This window comes from Ursus americanus, chromosome 3 (assembly GCF_024610735.1).
Source record: "Ursus americanus isolate L20-20 chromosome 3, mUrsAme1.1.p, whole genome shotgun sequence".
Taxonomy (NCBI): Eukaryota; Metazoa; Chordata; class Mammalia; order Carnivora; family Ursidae; genus Ursus; species Ursus americanus.
Window position 1 is genome coordinate 63718460 of NC_142129.1, and position 13357 is coordinate 63731816.

The 13357-nt window shown below is 39.7% G+C and overlaps 1 protein-coding gene across 15 annotated transcripts in view; it reads left to right on the forward strand.

The window, feature by feature from the left end:
- ICA1 (islet cell autoantigen 1) overlaps positions 1–13357 on the forward strand; it is a 139607-nt gene that overhangs the window by 26871 nt on the left and 99379 nt on the right. For all 15 annotated transcript variants that reach the window (XM_087861040.1, XM_087861039.1, XM_087861041.1 and 12 more), the window contains 2 exons: positions 4500–4623; positions 8975–9173. In XM_087861040.1, the coding sequence (XP_087717166.1) occupies positions 4500–4623; positions 8975–9173 (323 nt within the window). The remainder of the gene's footprint in view (positions 1–4499; positions 4624–8974; positions 9174–13357) is intronic.

Genomic DNA, 13357 nt, shown 5'->3' on the forward strand with positions numbered 1-13357 from the left:
ATGCTAAATATCAAGTTGTGTGTTAGTATGTTTTAAAATTTCCTTTTGTAGGTGATTTAATAGTATAATTTCTATATTTCTGAGACTCGGACATAGGAAGTTTTTCTGTTTCTGACTGCTGCTAGACCTCTTTGCAATAATCACAAAGTAACAATTGGTAATTTTCCTTCATTAGTCTTTGTTAGGACTGTTGTGGGGAAGTACAAAGTCCTAGGATTTAGAGGCAGAATTTCATAAATTTTCTGTTACTGATTACTAAGTGTTTGAGCTAAGACTTCTCCAGGGCTATAATTCCATACTCTTGAGTTCTGAGGAAATCAGGACACACGACACGTATCCCCCACCATTTCTCTGTCCCACATCCAGTCAGTCCTAAATAGCAGTCCATTTTGTCTCCTGAATAGCTTTCAGAGTCTCCTTTCTCTCTCCATGTCTACTATCACTACTTTAGTTCATGCCACTACCATCACTCTGCTACTTGATTTCTGTATCATCTTCCTAAATGATCTCCCTGCGGCACCACGCCGCCCCCCCCCCCAGCCCACTGTCTACTCCACAAAGAGCTCCCAATGATCTAAGCTAGGACAATTTGAACAACAAAAGAAATAACAATAGTATTGGATTATAACCCATAGAGTAAAGTAAATATCCATTAAGTCAGTGTGGAAATAGACAAACAGGGGAGAAAAACTTCTTATAATTCTGGTTGATAAATATAGAAAGAATGAGGGAACCATAAAATCTCCATTAGGCAAATACCACATTAGGTTCACTGGAACATGGCACAATCAGTGAGCAGAAGTTTGAGGAGAAACTGGGTATTTGCATATCGTCATATATTTCCCTTCAAGATTTTTAATAATTACAAAAGGAAGAAATCATAGTTTTACTGTGGACTAACTCAGTAGACATCACCTGAATCAAGTGATTGACGTCACTAGTGAGAATGTGTGTCGGTATCATGTGGTCCTGGTATTCTACACTAAGAAGGCCACTTCACATCTGTGGTTTCCTTCCCCAAAATCTGCAACCGCAGTCTAATTATGAGAAATAAGACAAACCCAAATTGAGGGACATTCTGCGCAATACCTAACCAGTACTCTTAAAGGGCACAAAGGTCACAAAAGACAAGATAGGAGGAGAAACTCACAGATCGATGGAGACTAAGGAATCTTGACAACTTAACCTCAGATCCTGGATTCGATCTTAGAAGACAAGGGACATTAGTGAGGAAACTGATAAAATTCAAATAAGGTTATAGTTTAGTTAATAGTACTATACCGATGTTAATACCCTAGTTTTGATAATTGTACCATGGTATGTAAGATGCTAATGTTAGGGGAAGCTGAAGAAGGGTATACAGGAACTCTGTATTCTATTTACAGTTTTTCTATAAGCTTAAAATTATTGCAAAAAAAAAAAAAAAAAGCTTTAAAAATGTACATTGGATCATGTTGCTTCTCTGCTGTAAAGCTTCCAGTAGAACGTAAGGTGAGATCCAGACTTCCATACCGTAGTCTATAAATTCCTACATGATCTGGCCCAGCTTGCATCTCCAGCCACTTTTGCCCTTACCCACCATGTCACCTGAGGCCTTTTGCACTCACTGTTTCCTCTGTCTGAAATGTTGCCAGCCTCATCATCTCAAGAGTGGCCCCTTCTTGCCATTCAGAGCCCAGCCTAATGGTCACCTGCTCAGAGAGGCTTTTCCTGACCACCCAGCCCAATGCAGCTTCTCTCACTCCCCTTCTCTTATTGCTTCTATCTGGCATTTTTCTTTTTGTGTTTGTGATTATGGATTTTTTTTTAATTTTCTGTCTTCTGTTACACAAACAAAAGCCCCATAAAAGAGGGGACCTTGCGTGTCTTGTCCATCTCTATATTCCCAGTGGCAAGACCAGTGCCTAGTACATATTAGATCATCCATAAATCTGTGCTGAGTGAATTAATGCTGCCAAGCTAATTGGTTTTATAGTTCTTTAGTTCCCTTTTTAGGATACATCTGAAAATCTAATCAGCAATTAAAAATGCACAGGATCTTTTTTGTGTGTGTTTCTGAATTCTTCAGTTAGACCTTTTAAGTGGAAACTGGCAAGTCATCTGATACCTGTGTTGCACCTGAATTTTAAACTTTTATAAATTAATTTCAGTATTTGAATTTTAAAGTTAAAATTAAGGAATGAACATCCCTTCTTGGAAAATGACACTCATCACTTAGTAACCCAAGCTAAAGTCTGATGAGGCCAAAACGTTTTCTGCCTCCCTCTGAGCAACACTGCCAATTAATCAGGGTCCAGCTCTTAAAAGGGAACCTCTTTCCCACCCCAAATTTAATCGTCAAGTGCATAAAATAACAAAAAATAATTTTTCAAATTCTTCAACCAACTTAGACTTATTTAGGAAAGAGTACATTTCACCAACTGTATAATCATTTAGGTAACCATGAATTGGTTTCTTCCTAGCCTTAGGCTAAATGTGTTCATTTGTATGTGACTTGAGACTTCAAGGTAAAAAAGGTGACAGTAGACTCATGCTATTATGAACAAAAATGTGAAATTGCTCTCTATAGGGACATATTCATTGTGGAATTGAGTGAGTCCTATATTAGTAAGTAGAAAGAAGTTACAGAAGGTATTAAAAAACAACAAAACTTCTTATGATTATAGGTGTTTTTTTTAAATCTACATAGAATCATGGCATAAATATCAAATAAGCATTTAAAGCAAAATAAAGTAGGATAGGAGGTGGTAGGGAAAAAGTAAATTGTATGAGGATAATAAGACAAAAATTTTAGTTAATTTAATTTTACAAGCACTTAACAGTTCCCTGAATAAGACTTTATGCTCAGCATGGGGAATCCATAGTTGGATGAGGTCCCTGTCCTGAGAAAGTTAGAGTCTCATTGGATAGATAGACACATGCCCAACCACAAACACTCTAATATCAGATGCCAAGAAGGAGCTGCTGTCACAGAGAAACAGGGATTAACTACTTCATGGCCTTTGAACTTGATTCTTGAGGGACAGAGAGAAAGGAGGGTAGTCATTTATTTCTCAGGAAGAATGGATTCCAAAAGGCTCCTCCTCTGGAATGTTTAGTGTGAACTACAGTCACAAATTATTCCTCTATTCTTCCTCCCCCAATAACTAACAAGCTCAATAACTAGCAAGTATAACCTTCACCTTTGGATTTGTGGTTCCTGGCTAATGCTTTCATTGGAGAGTTTATGGCAGGAATGGGATGCATTCTGGAGGAATTCTGGATTGTTTATGAAATGGGACAAGAATCCTAGTAGCATTTAAAAACCATTTTTAGAGACACATGATGTGTAAATGCATAAATACAGAGATGTGAAATAAGAATAAAGTTCAGATTAAGTCCATAGGAATGCTGTATTTAGAAAAGAAAACATTTAGGAAACTCAGTGTCACTCTTTGCTCAGCTGTTGGTAAATGTGGATTGGGGACCAGTGACTGTGTAACAGTCCACTGTTCCATTGTTTGGAGACCCACTATTTTATAAATCAGCCCCACGTGTAGAGAAACAGAGTGTTTTGTTATTATAAATATTGATGCTATGATTATCTTTCCATATGCAGCTTTGTGCCCATTTCACTAATTCCTTGGAATGTACTCCTAACAGTAGAAGTGCACTTCAAATGATACATAGAATTCTGTAACAGTTTATGTTTACTGCCAAATGAATCTGCAGAAAGCATATACCAGTCACTAGCTCACAGCAGTGCCATCTCAAGTTGTCTTTAAAAATAAGGCCAAGATTGGGCATGACCAATTCACCGTTCCAGCTCTACATTTAAAAAACCCATGAACATGGGGTACCTGGTAGGCTCAGTCAGTTAAGCGTCCAACACTTGATCTCAGCTCAGGTCTTGATCTCAGGGTCATGAGTTCAAGCCCCATGTTGGGCTCCATGCTGGATGTGATGCCTACTTAAAATAAACCCACGAAGACATCAACCTGATTATCCCCCACCCTCAATCCCCACTCCCACTTCCAACCAAAAACCCATGTCATGAGTAAGGTATTGGAATTGCTTTTATTATCAAGTAGAGTGTAACTCAGAAAGCAGAGATCAAAAAGTCAGCGAGAGAGAATAAGCAGAGGAAACTGGCTCTATATTATAGGTAGCCACAAAAGATTCCCACAGTCATACTCGACTAACCCAATTTTTTTATTTCAGCTTGAAGCAGCACATTATCGGCTCTCTTTTCAGTGCAGAGGTCATTTTCTGGTTCTGATTACAGGGCACCAAACGCACTGACAGATGTACTCAAGTGAATTTGATCTCTCCTTTTGTAAATGGAGGGACAGCATGAAAGTTAAGTGGCGGGAGGGGGGAGCTTACCTTGTAGCTTGCCATGTGGATTTAATTTCATCCCGACTTTGCCTCTAAAAGAGTGAGGACCTTGTGGTGTGTCTCTCTGCTCTGTAATAAAAATGCTCATTGTTCATGGCTCCTTTTGGTCTTTCCTTCATCAGTCTTGTCTCAAGAAGAAAACGAACTGGGAAAATTTCTCCGATCCCAAGGCTTCCAAGATAAAACCAGAGCAGGAAAGATGATGCAAGCAACAGGAAAGGCTCTCTGCTTTTCTTCCCAGCAAAGGTGTGTGGCCTTCACTGGGGCTCCATATGGGGGGTCGGCAGAGAATCTGGGATCCACCCAGCCATGGAGGGGACTCTCTTGTTCTCTAGAAGGCTCTTGCTCGAGACTGAGGACCTACTCTGTTCTCAGTTATTAGTGTGTTCTTAACTCTCTGATTAAGATAACATGTATGATTTTTTTTTCCTCCCAATAATTTTTAATTTTTTTTTTTTTCATATTTCTCCTGGTCTCTAGGGAGCATGTTATATGCCAATCACTGTGAGTGCTGCTCAGGCTTATGTTTGACCTTCAGCATTGCTCATAGCAGTCAGTCTGGTCCCCTTCCAGCAGCTGATTAAAGCAGGAGCCTAATGAGACCAGGTGGAAGGGTTCCTTCTCTGCTCTCTGTGGGCCAATTAACTTTGGAGAGGTGGTGTTCACGATGCCCTGAACCATTCTGCTCAGACCCTGGACCAGCAACATCAGCAGCATCCCCTAGAAGCTTGTTAGAAATGCAGAGTCTAGGCCCCATCCCACAACTGCTGAATCCAAATCTGCATCTTAATGAGATCCCCAGTTGATTTCGATGCACATTTAAGTCTGAGAAGCTCTGGTAGAGAGGAAATTGTAGCAGATGAGTGACATTTTTTTTTTAACACTCTCATGACTCATTTTTATGGTTGGTGTAGAATAAGCAAGAGCCCCTGCATATAGTTGCATTTTGTGCCTGAGAAAAGTGACACTCCTTCTCTATTCCTCCTCCCCCAATAACTAACAAGCCCGAAAATGTCACTCACTAATATTAGGCAAGATTATACCTAAATAAGGCATTGCAGGTAGTTTCCAAAAATTTTCAGCTATGAAAATTTCACTTATTCAAATATTCAACATTTTCTTCTAATTTCTCTTCTTTCCCTTCCCTGTGGGCCAAGAACAGGCGAGCAGCCTGTTACACAGGTGTTCCTGTGAAATCCTGAGAAAGGTGGAGTAGAGAAAGACCAACTGTGTCAGTTTCCCATGGTCCCACTCCTGGGTGTGTTGGTTCTGCCTGATAACATTTGGACCCTAACTTTGTGGGCAGTGCCAACTTTCATAGTTGAACAAAACCATGTCCAATAGTTCTGTATCCATTTCCCAAGAAAAGTGTTATTTATAATTTTCAATTGTACCTTTTAATCTTTTTTATAATTGTTTTTCTTTGTGAAAGTAATACTCATTGAAGAAAAGAAAACACAGACAAATCAGAAAAAAATGAAAAAACAATTAGAATTTTACTAATAGAGATGACCCACTTTTAACCCCTTCCTGGATATTTTCTATGCGTATATACTTCCCCCACCCTTACAAGATAATTGGTTCTCAGTCTTTCCGAGAGTAAATTCTCATATGCTAAACATATAATTATCACTAATTTCAGTGGGAAAAATTCTTATACATACCAGTATGCCAAAACTTATATCTGTTTATGGGAAACAAAGCCAAATCCCTGGACACAATCACTACAAGAGTTACCATTACTGATCACATAATTATTTTATAATATGACTCTCCAGTTACACCCTTTCAGAGTTGTGTACCAAATTATCTCCCAGAGCACACATAGGGTACCTTAAGTTTATATAAGCTAACCTTTGGTTACAAATAAAAACAGTAAGAGAAATCAACAAAAACAATGCAAATGATACTTAAAAGTATCACCACTATAAACTAGTAAAGTGCACTATATCCATAATTTTTTTTTTTAAGATTTTATTTATTTATTTGACAGAGATAGAGACAGCCAGCGAGAGAGGGAACACAAGCAGGGGGAGTGGGAGGGGAAGAAGCAGGCTCATAGCGGAGGAGCCTGACGTGGGGCTCGATCCCATAACGCCGGGATCACACCCTGAGCCGAAGGCAGAGGCTTAACCGCTGTGCCACCTAGGCGCCCCACTATATCCATAATTTAATGCAGCTTGGACAACTTTAAAATTTGGGAGGTGACCTCCTGTAAGATGGCTCTGGTTTCATAGCACTCAGGTGCAGACCAAGCACGTGATATCCCAACCAGTCCTCCTAAGCATAAAGTAGAGGATGACATAAAACTCTCACGAAGCTGAATTTTCAGATCTCGAATGGATGTAATTTGGGATATGCCAGAATATATTTTTAATCTAAACAGCATCATGCCATGCAGTTTTTGTATGGTAGTGCTTACTGATCATTTAGCAAATTGGTTTTTTGATCACATAACCATAATACCTTTTGCTGTCCATGTGCACATTTTTAAAAACATCCATACCATAGTATCCCAGGGCATGCCATGATACATTGAACCTGAGCCCTTCTGTCTATTACTTAGGTCACTTCCACATTTTCCTGCTAAAGGATAAATGTCTTTGGAGTAGATCTGTAGATACTTTATTAATTATTCCCTTTGGGGAGATCTTCATCCATGAAGATGTGCACCAGTCTTTCACTGAAGCTTGATGTTTCTGGCTGTTGAGTTTTTCCCTGGTCTAGATGCAGCCCCTGGTAGCACCAGTGAGCAGGTTTTCACCTTTCTAATCTTATATGAAGCAGTTACAGAAAAAAAAATGAGGTGATTTTATATGCTTTTTTCTTTTCTTCAAGATCTTAACATCTATCATCATGTCATTACCTCTTCAAAGGTTCTGTCTAACTTTATAACAGTCAAAGAAACTGAGACTATTTTATTCACCAGACTCTTTTTCAGCCAGTTTAGGGAAATTGGTAAGATCTGAGGGAAGAAAAAGAGGACTCCAGAAATGAACAGGATCCTTAGGGGGGACAGCTGAGGGCTCTTTCTCTCTTTAAATAGAAGTCCCCAGTTTTATAAACCTTCACACCAGCATTTGTTTTTCTGACTTATTTGATAGTCATTGCTACAACTGTGCATTCAGTTTGACGAAAGGTGAGTATTAAAGTTAGTCCAATGGTGATAAAGCACAAGCTTACTTTAAGGCACCAAAATATGTCCGAAAACCACCTGCACCACTTAGGTAGGATGATATGAGCAAACTATTTTTAGAGAAATGCTGACTATTTAAAAGCAGTGCTTTACAGAAAAGAAGAAAACGGGAGAAACTAGTAAAAGGTTTTTTTTTTTTTTCTTAAACTGTTTATTGCCCCCATCTGTAATCTGACAGTGCTGTTGGAACTGCCAAGCACTGACTTCAGCTCACTAACATTACCGTTCTCTTCAGCTTCATAAGTTTGCCTTTAAATTGAAATGTAATTACTCATCTTATTTTTATTTTTTGAACCTATGCCCTGCAACCTCATGGAGACAACTGTATTTTAAGACTGTAAGTCATCTGACATTACTCATGTTGGGTAGGGGAAATAAATATTTCATCCAAAGTTTGATATGCCTCAAACATTTTTTTTGCTAAATAAATAATGGTATGTTACAGCTAACATTATAATTATTTTATATCCACCTCTTTGTATAATATACATTCGTTTATGGTGTAGGATCCTCAAGTTTTGTTTCTCTATAAGGATCAATCATGTAACCTATCTGAATGTGCCTAACATGTAGATCCACAGGGCTTCTCTCCCTTCCTAGACCATTTAAAATTGCTTCTGTTTGGGTCACCTGGGTGGCTCAGTCAGTTAAGTGCCAGACTCTTGATTTTGGCTCAGGTCATAGTCTCAGGGTCATGAGATTGAGCCTCACGTTGGGCTCCACACTCAGCAGAGTCTTCTTGAGATTCTTGCTCTTCCTCTCCCCTCTGCCCGTCCCCCTGCTCACATTCTCTCTCTCTCTCCCCGTCTCTAAAATAGATAGATAGATAGATAGATAGATAGATAGATAGATAGATAGATAATAGATAGATAAAATCTTTTTTTTTTTTAGATAAAATCTTTTTAAAAAAATGCTTCTACTCGTGCTCCATTCTCTGTGACTGTTGGAGCCAGCAGAAGATTGTCCTGGCATTTGGAGAGAAATCCAAAATGACCTAGCAGGGGAGACCCTAATCATGCACAAGTCCATCCCTCCTCAAAGGGCCAGGCTTCAGAGGAGCAGAGACAGGAATGCCAAGAATAGAAGTGGGAAATGGTTATGCCTTGACCTTTCTCCGTTAACACAGGATTGGTTCCAGCTTCAGACCAATACTCTTTGCTCGGGCATGAGACTATTGGAAGTACTTCCCAGTGGTCCAGTTAAATAACAGTAATCTAAGGGATCAGTACATGGGTAATCCGGTTGACTCATCAGTTCATCCATTTCAATCAAATATTTCTGCGGCATTGTCTATATTCCAGGCACTCTTCTAGGCTCATGAATTTAAGATTGGTAAACTGTCAAGGATGCAAATTGCTGGCATGCTTGGTTTCAAGATTATGGCTTTATCCTCTGGTCTAGGTTGTCCTTGAGAAATCCTTTGTGTCGCTTTCACCAAGAAGTGGAGACTTTTCGGCACCGGGCCATCTCAGACACTTGGCTGACGGTGAATCGCATGGAGCAGTGCCGGACTGAATACAGAGGGGCATTATTATGGATGAAGGATGTGTCACAGGAGCTTGATCCAGACCTCTACAAGCAAATGGAGAAGTTCAGGAAGGTAGGAGATTTTATGAAGGTTACCAAGAGGGGTACCTGCTGGAAGGTAATGAGGTGTGATTTGAATCACTCTAGTGAAGAAGACATAACTCAAAAGCACCAAGGATGCAATTAATCATTGCCAGTGTCTTTTTATATGACAGAATACCAATTAATGTGATATATAATTCTCTAAGGGTAAGATCGAAGAGACAGCTGGAAATTGCTGGGATTTAGTAACTAATTGAAGTCGGATTTTCATATAATGTACACTTTTTGTAAGGTTGTCACTTTAAAATGCTTTTTCATGCATAACTAAAAATCAAGATTAGATCAAATGAAACTGGAAAGTGAAGACAGGCTATTGGAGAAATCTTTTTAAATTGCTAATGAATTTTAAAATTAATAGAATAATACTCCTTTGTTTTGTGAAGTGGTTGAGAAGTGGTGGGTTTGGTTGTGGGATTAACTAATGTTCCATCTGCAATAGACCTCTTCAGAAATTAATCTGAAGAAAATAGTTAGCTGAGAAGGTGGGTATGCTCTTAAATTTCCCTGAAATAACTGGTGAGCAGCAGAGGAACAATGTTCTTTTGGTTTTTTAATTATCTTGTGTCAATTTAGCTGTTTGGATGTTTGGCCATACAAGGATATATCCCACCACTAGGTGGCAGTCATACACTGAGTATTTATGAAAATGCAGCGACTTGTGTACAACGTTGGTAGTTCTTTGTTTGGTTGATTTGGATGTATTTCAGGGTGTGGAAGAAAAAAAAATCAAACAAATGTCAGGTTTGACATAATATTATGTCAATTATCTTACTCATTTCAAATGATCCATTCGTAATTAGTGATGTTGCTTAAAATCCCTAGATTTCTTTTAAGGTACATTGGGTAGAGTTGTGAATGGGAAACCCTGCTAGTGCTTATTAGGAAGGGAAGGGAAGCATGTGGGATGGGGGAAAGGAGGGACCTTCTGTTGCTTAAGAATAGGGTCACCAATTCCTGACCTACTATTAGATTGATACAAATTCTTTTAAAAGCCAAATCTTATTTTCATTTGTAATTTGGAGTCCCTCTCTATGAAGGAAATCGGAGTTTATTTTATTTCTGATTATAAATAACCTTAATGTGGTAGCAGCATCTGACTTCTTGGCAGGGCAGATTTCTGAATTCATGGAAAATCTGAACTGAAAAGTAGGCTCACTCATTCTATAAAAGAGAAAATCAAGGGCCAGGCTACATTAGAAATTTCCTGACTTTCTAATCAGGCCAGTAATTTGGTTTGTCTTTGACACTTTATTTGCAGTTTAGAGGAGGATGGAGTGGAGAAGTTAAAACAAAACAAAACAAAAAACCTTATCTGCAGAGAATCATGCCAATCATTTTATATCTACTACCTTCTTTAAGCCTTGCAAGAATGAAGACAATTTAATTTTATAGATGGAGAAAATGATACCTGTGTTAAGTAACTAGCCCAAGGTCGGACAAGGAAATGAAAGTCAGAATCCTAGAAAATATGCATGATTTTTTCCTCAAGAGAAAAAAAAAGGAAATTGACCTAAAACTGACAGTCATTTTCCTAGTAATACCTGTCCTGTGACTTATTCATTCAACAAACATTTATTGAGCACCTTTTATGTACCATATAATAAAAATAAAAATACGGGCACTTGGGTGGCCCAGTCGGTTAAGTGTACGACTCTTGGTTTCGACTCAGGTCATGGTATCATGGGTTGTGAGATGGAGCCCCAAGTTGTTGTTGGGCTCTACACTCAGCAGGGAGTCTGCTTGAAGCTTCTCTCCCTCTGCCCCTCCACCCCAATTTATGCTTGCACTCACTCTCTCTCTCTCTCTCAAATAAATAAATCTTTTTTAAAAATTTAAAAATACAATTATTCTGGAAGGCAGGAGAATTTCACGTGGAATTGTGTTTATTTGGTTTTATTTTGGAGGGCGGTTACTAGTGTGTAACGATGAAATAAAAACCAAGCCCTTCGTCATTTGGTTTGAATGTTGAAACATTACTCAGTCTTTAGTGTCATCGATCTGTTGATTTTGGAAAAATATGGTTTAAAAGAATCCTTTGCCATGCAGAAGTAGCTGAAGAGATGCCTTACTCTACAATCCCATGTGTGCTGGATTTAATTTAATAGCTAGCTGAACATGGTGTACTTTGAATTTAGGGAAAGAATTTTTTTTTTTTAAGAAGTCTGTATTCAGGACCCCATCCTCCTCTATATTAGGCAGGATGGTCCAAGAGGACAGGGAGCAGCTTTGTCTCTTCACTGTCATACCCCAGGGCCAGACTAGCTCCTCGTCAGATTCCAGCCATTGAGTTTGAAGTTCCAGACCCATTGTTTCTCAAATCAATAGGGCATTCTGACCCTATGCAACTCACTTTGTGATGTTTTGGAGTTGAGATGGGTTTTGCAGGTAAGAAGTAGCATTATTAATTTGTGGCTTGCTGCTTTCTTTGTAATGAATTTAAATTGTGGAGTTTGCTGTTTGCTTGGAGTTTATAACATGAAATTTAACTGTGAGCAAGCTTTAGTGTTTAGTCCCAGCAGTATTCCATTTTCAACAGTCTCCATTTATTTCTCAGAAACATGTTACCGAAACTCATTTGTGTGTCCTCTGGGAGAGGGGTCCGGCTGTGGGTGGCTCCTTAGGAGTCACTGTGGGAGGGAGAATTTCAGTCTCTGCAGAGCTAGCTTCCACCTTCACATTTCAACTGATGAATCAGAACTAAAGTAGTATTTTGCCATAAATTCAGCTCTTTGAGTTCACACTCTCTGAGGACACAGAATTCTAATTCATCCTCACAGATGTGATCCCCCTGGTTGAAGTCTTAAGTATGCATTCATTCATTTATTTATCCTCCAGACAAATGATATGGAAGCCCCACTGTGTGCTGGGTGACATGCACAAGGATATAGTAGCAATTGAGCAGACATGATCCCTGCCCTCCTGTAGTCACTTGGGGATGGAGCAAGTAAACATGATACAGTAGGATGAACCGTTGTCTGAGGTGACACATGGTGTCCAGGAACACCGAGGAGGGGCTTCCCGAGGAAGTCACATCTAAACAAGACAGGAAAGGATGAGGGGGAAGGAGCTGGGTGGAGGGAGTTGGACAAATGAGCAGAGTGCCAGGCTGAGGGAGAAACTTTGCCAATGGCCTTTAGATGAAAGTAAACAGAGCACCTGGAAGGACCGGAAAGGTTTTTACAACCAGAGCACAGAAGGCAGAGCAGGTGTGGGAATGGGGGTGCCCGTACTAGGGCAGCTGGAAGGGTAAGCAGGGCCAGACTAGAAGAGGCATCTCCGGAAGCCTGGGGGTATGGGAGGGCATTGAGCCACAGAGGAGTATGCTAACCTCTGTGTTCTCACTAGCTCACCCAGTATGTAAGCTAGAGAAGGGATTGGGAGGACCCAAACTACTGGGGAGATGTGGGGGGACATGGGTGCCCCAGAACGAAGAGGCAAGCAGACCAGAGAAGTGTATGTTCTGCCCTCTCCCACACTCCATAATCACACCGCTTTAATTACAGAGCTCTTCATTCTTCTTAGAAATGAGCAGAATATGTATAAATAAATAGCAAGATCAAGTGTACTTTCCCTTCCAACCATTGCTTTTCTCATCATGTTTTCAAAGTGCTAAAAACTTTTTAAATAACACAGTGAGCATGACCAAAATGATGAATGAAAAACTTAAAATTAAACAAAGCAAATAATCTGTTTTCATTCTGGCACCCTTTGAAGCACATGGGCCTGATGACAGATCTCTCAGCAGCAACACTAATAAGCATTTATTAAGTGCCTATATTTGGGGATGGAAATACAAAGAGGTGGAAAAGCTTGATCCCAGCCCTCAAGAAGGACTCTGCTAGTCATCTGTTCCTTGTCAAAATTACGGTGATAAACAAGACACCTGGAGAGTGTGGCCATATGTAGCTATTCTCCTAAAGACCAAATCGTAGGAAATGGTGGATGGATTTCAGTGCACAGGGCTGGATGGGGTAGGAGCAGTTGGAAGCCCCCTCCTGACAGTGTGCTTCACCCCAGGAGGGAAATGGACGGGAGACTACACCATGAAGTATTTTATGAGCAGTTACAATGTGTGATATATGTGCCCTTTGAAGGCAGAGTAAAAGGGTATGATTTAAAAATAGAAGTCAGCTTCTTGTAGCTGATTACATCAGC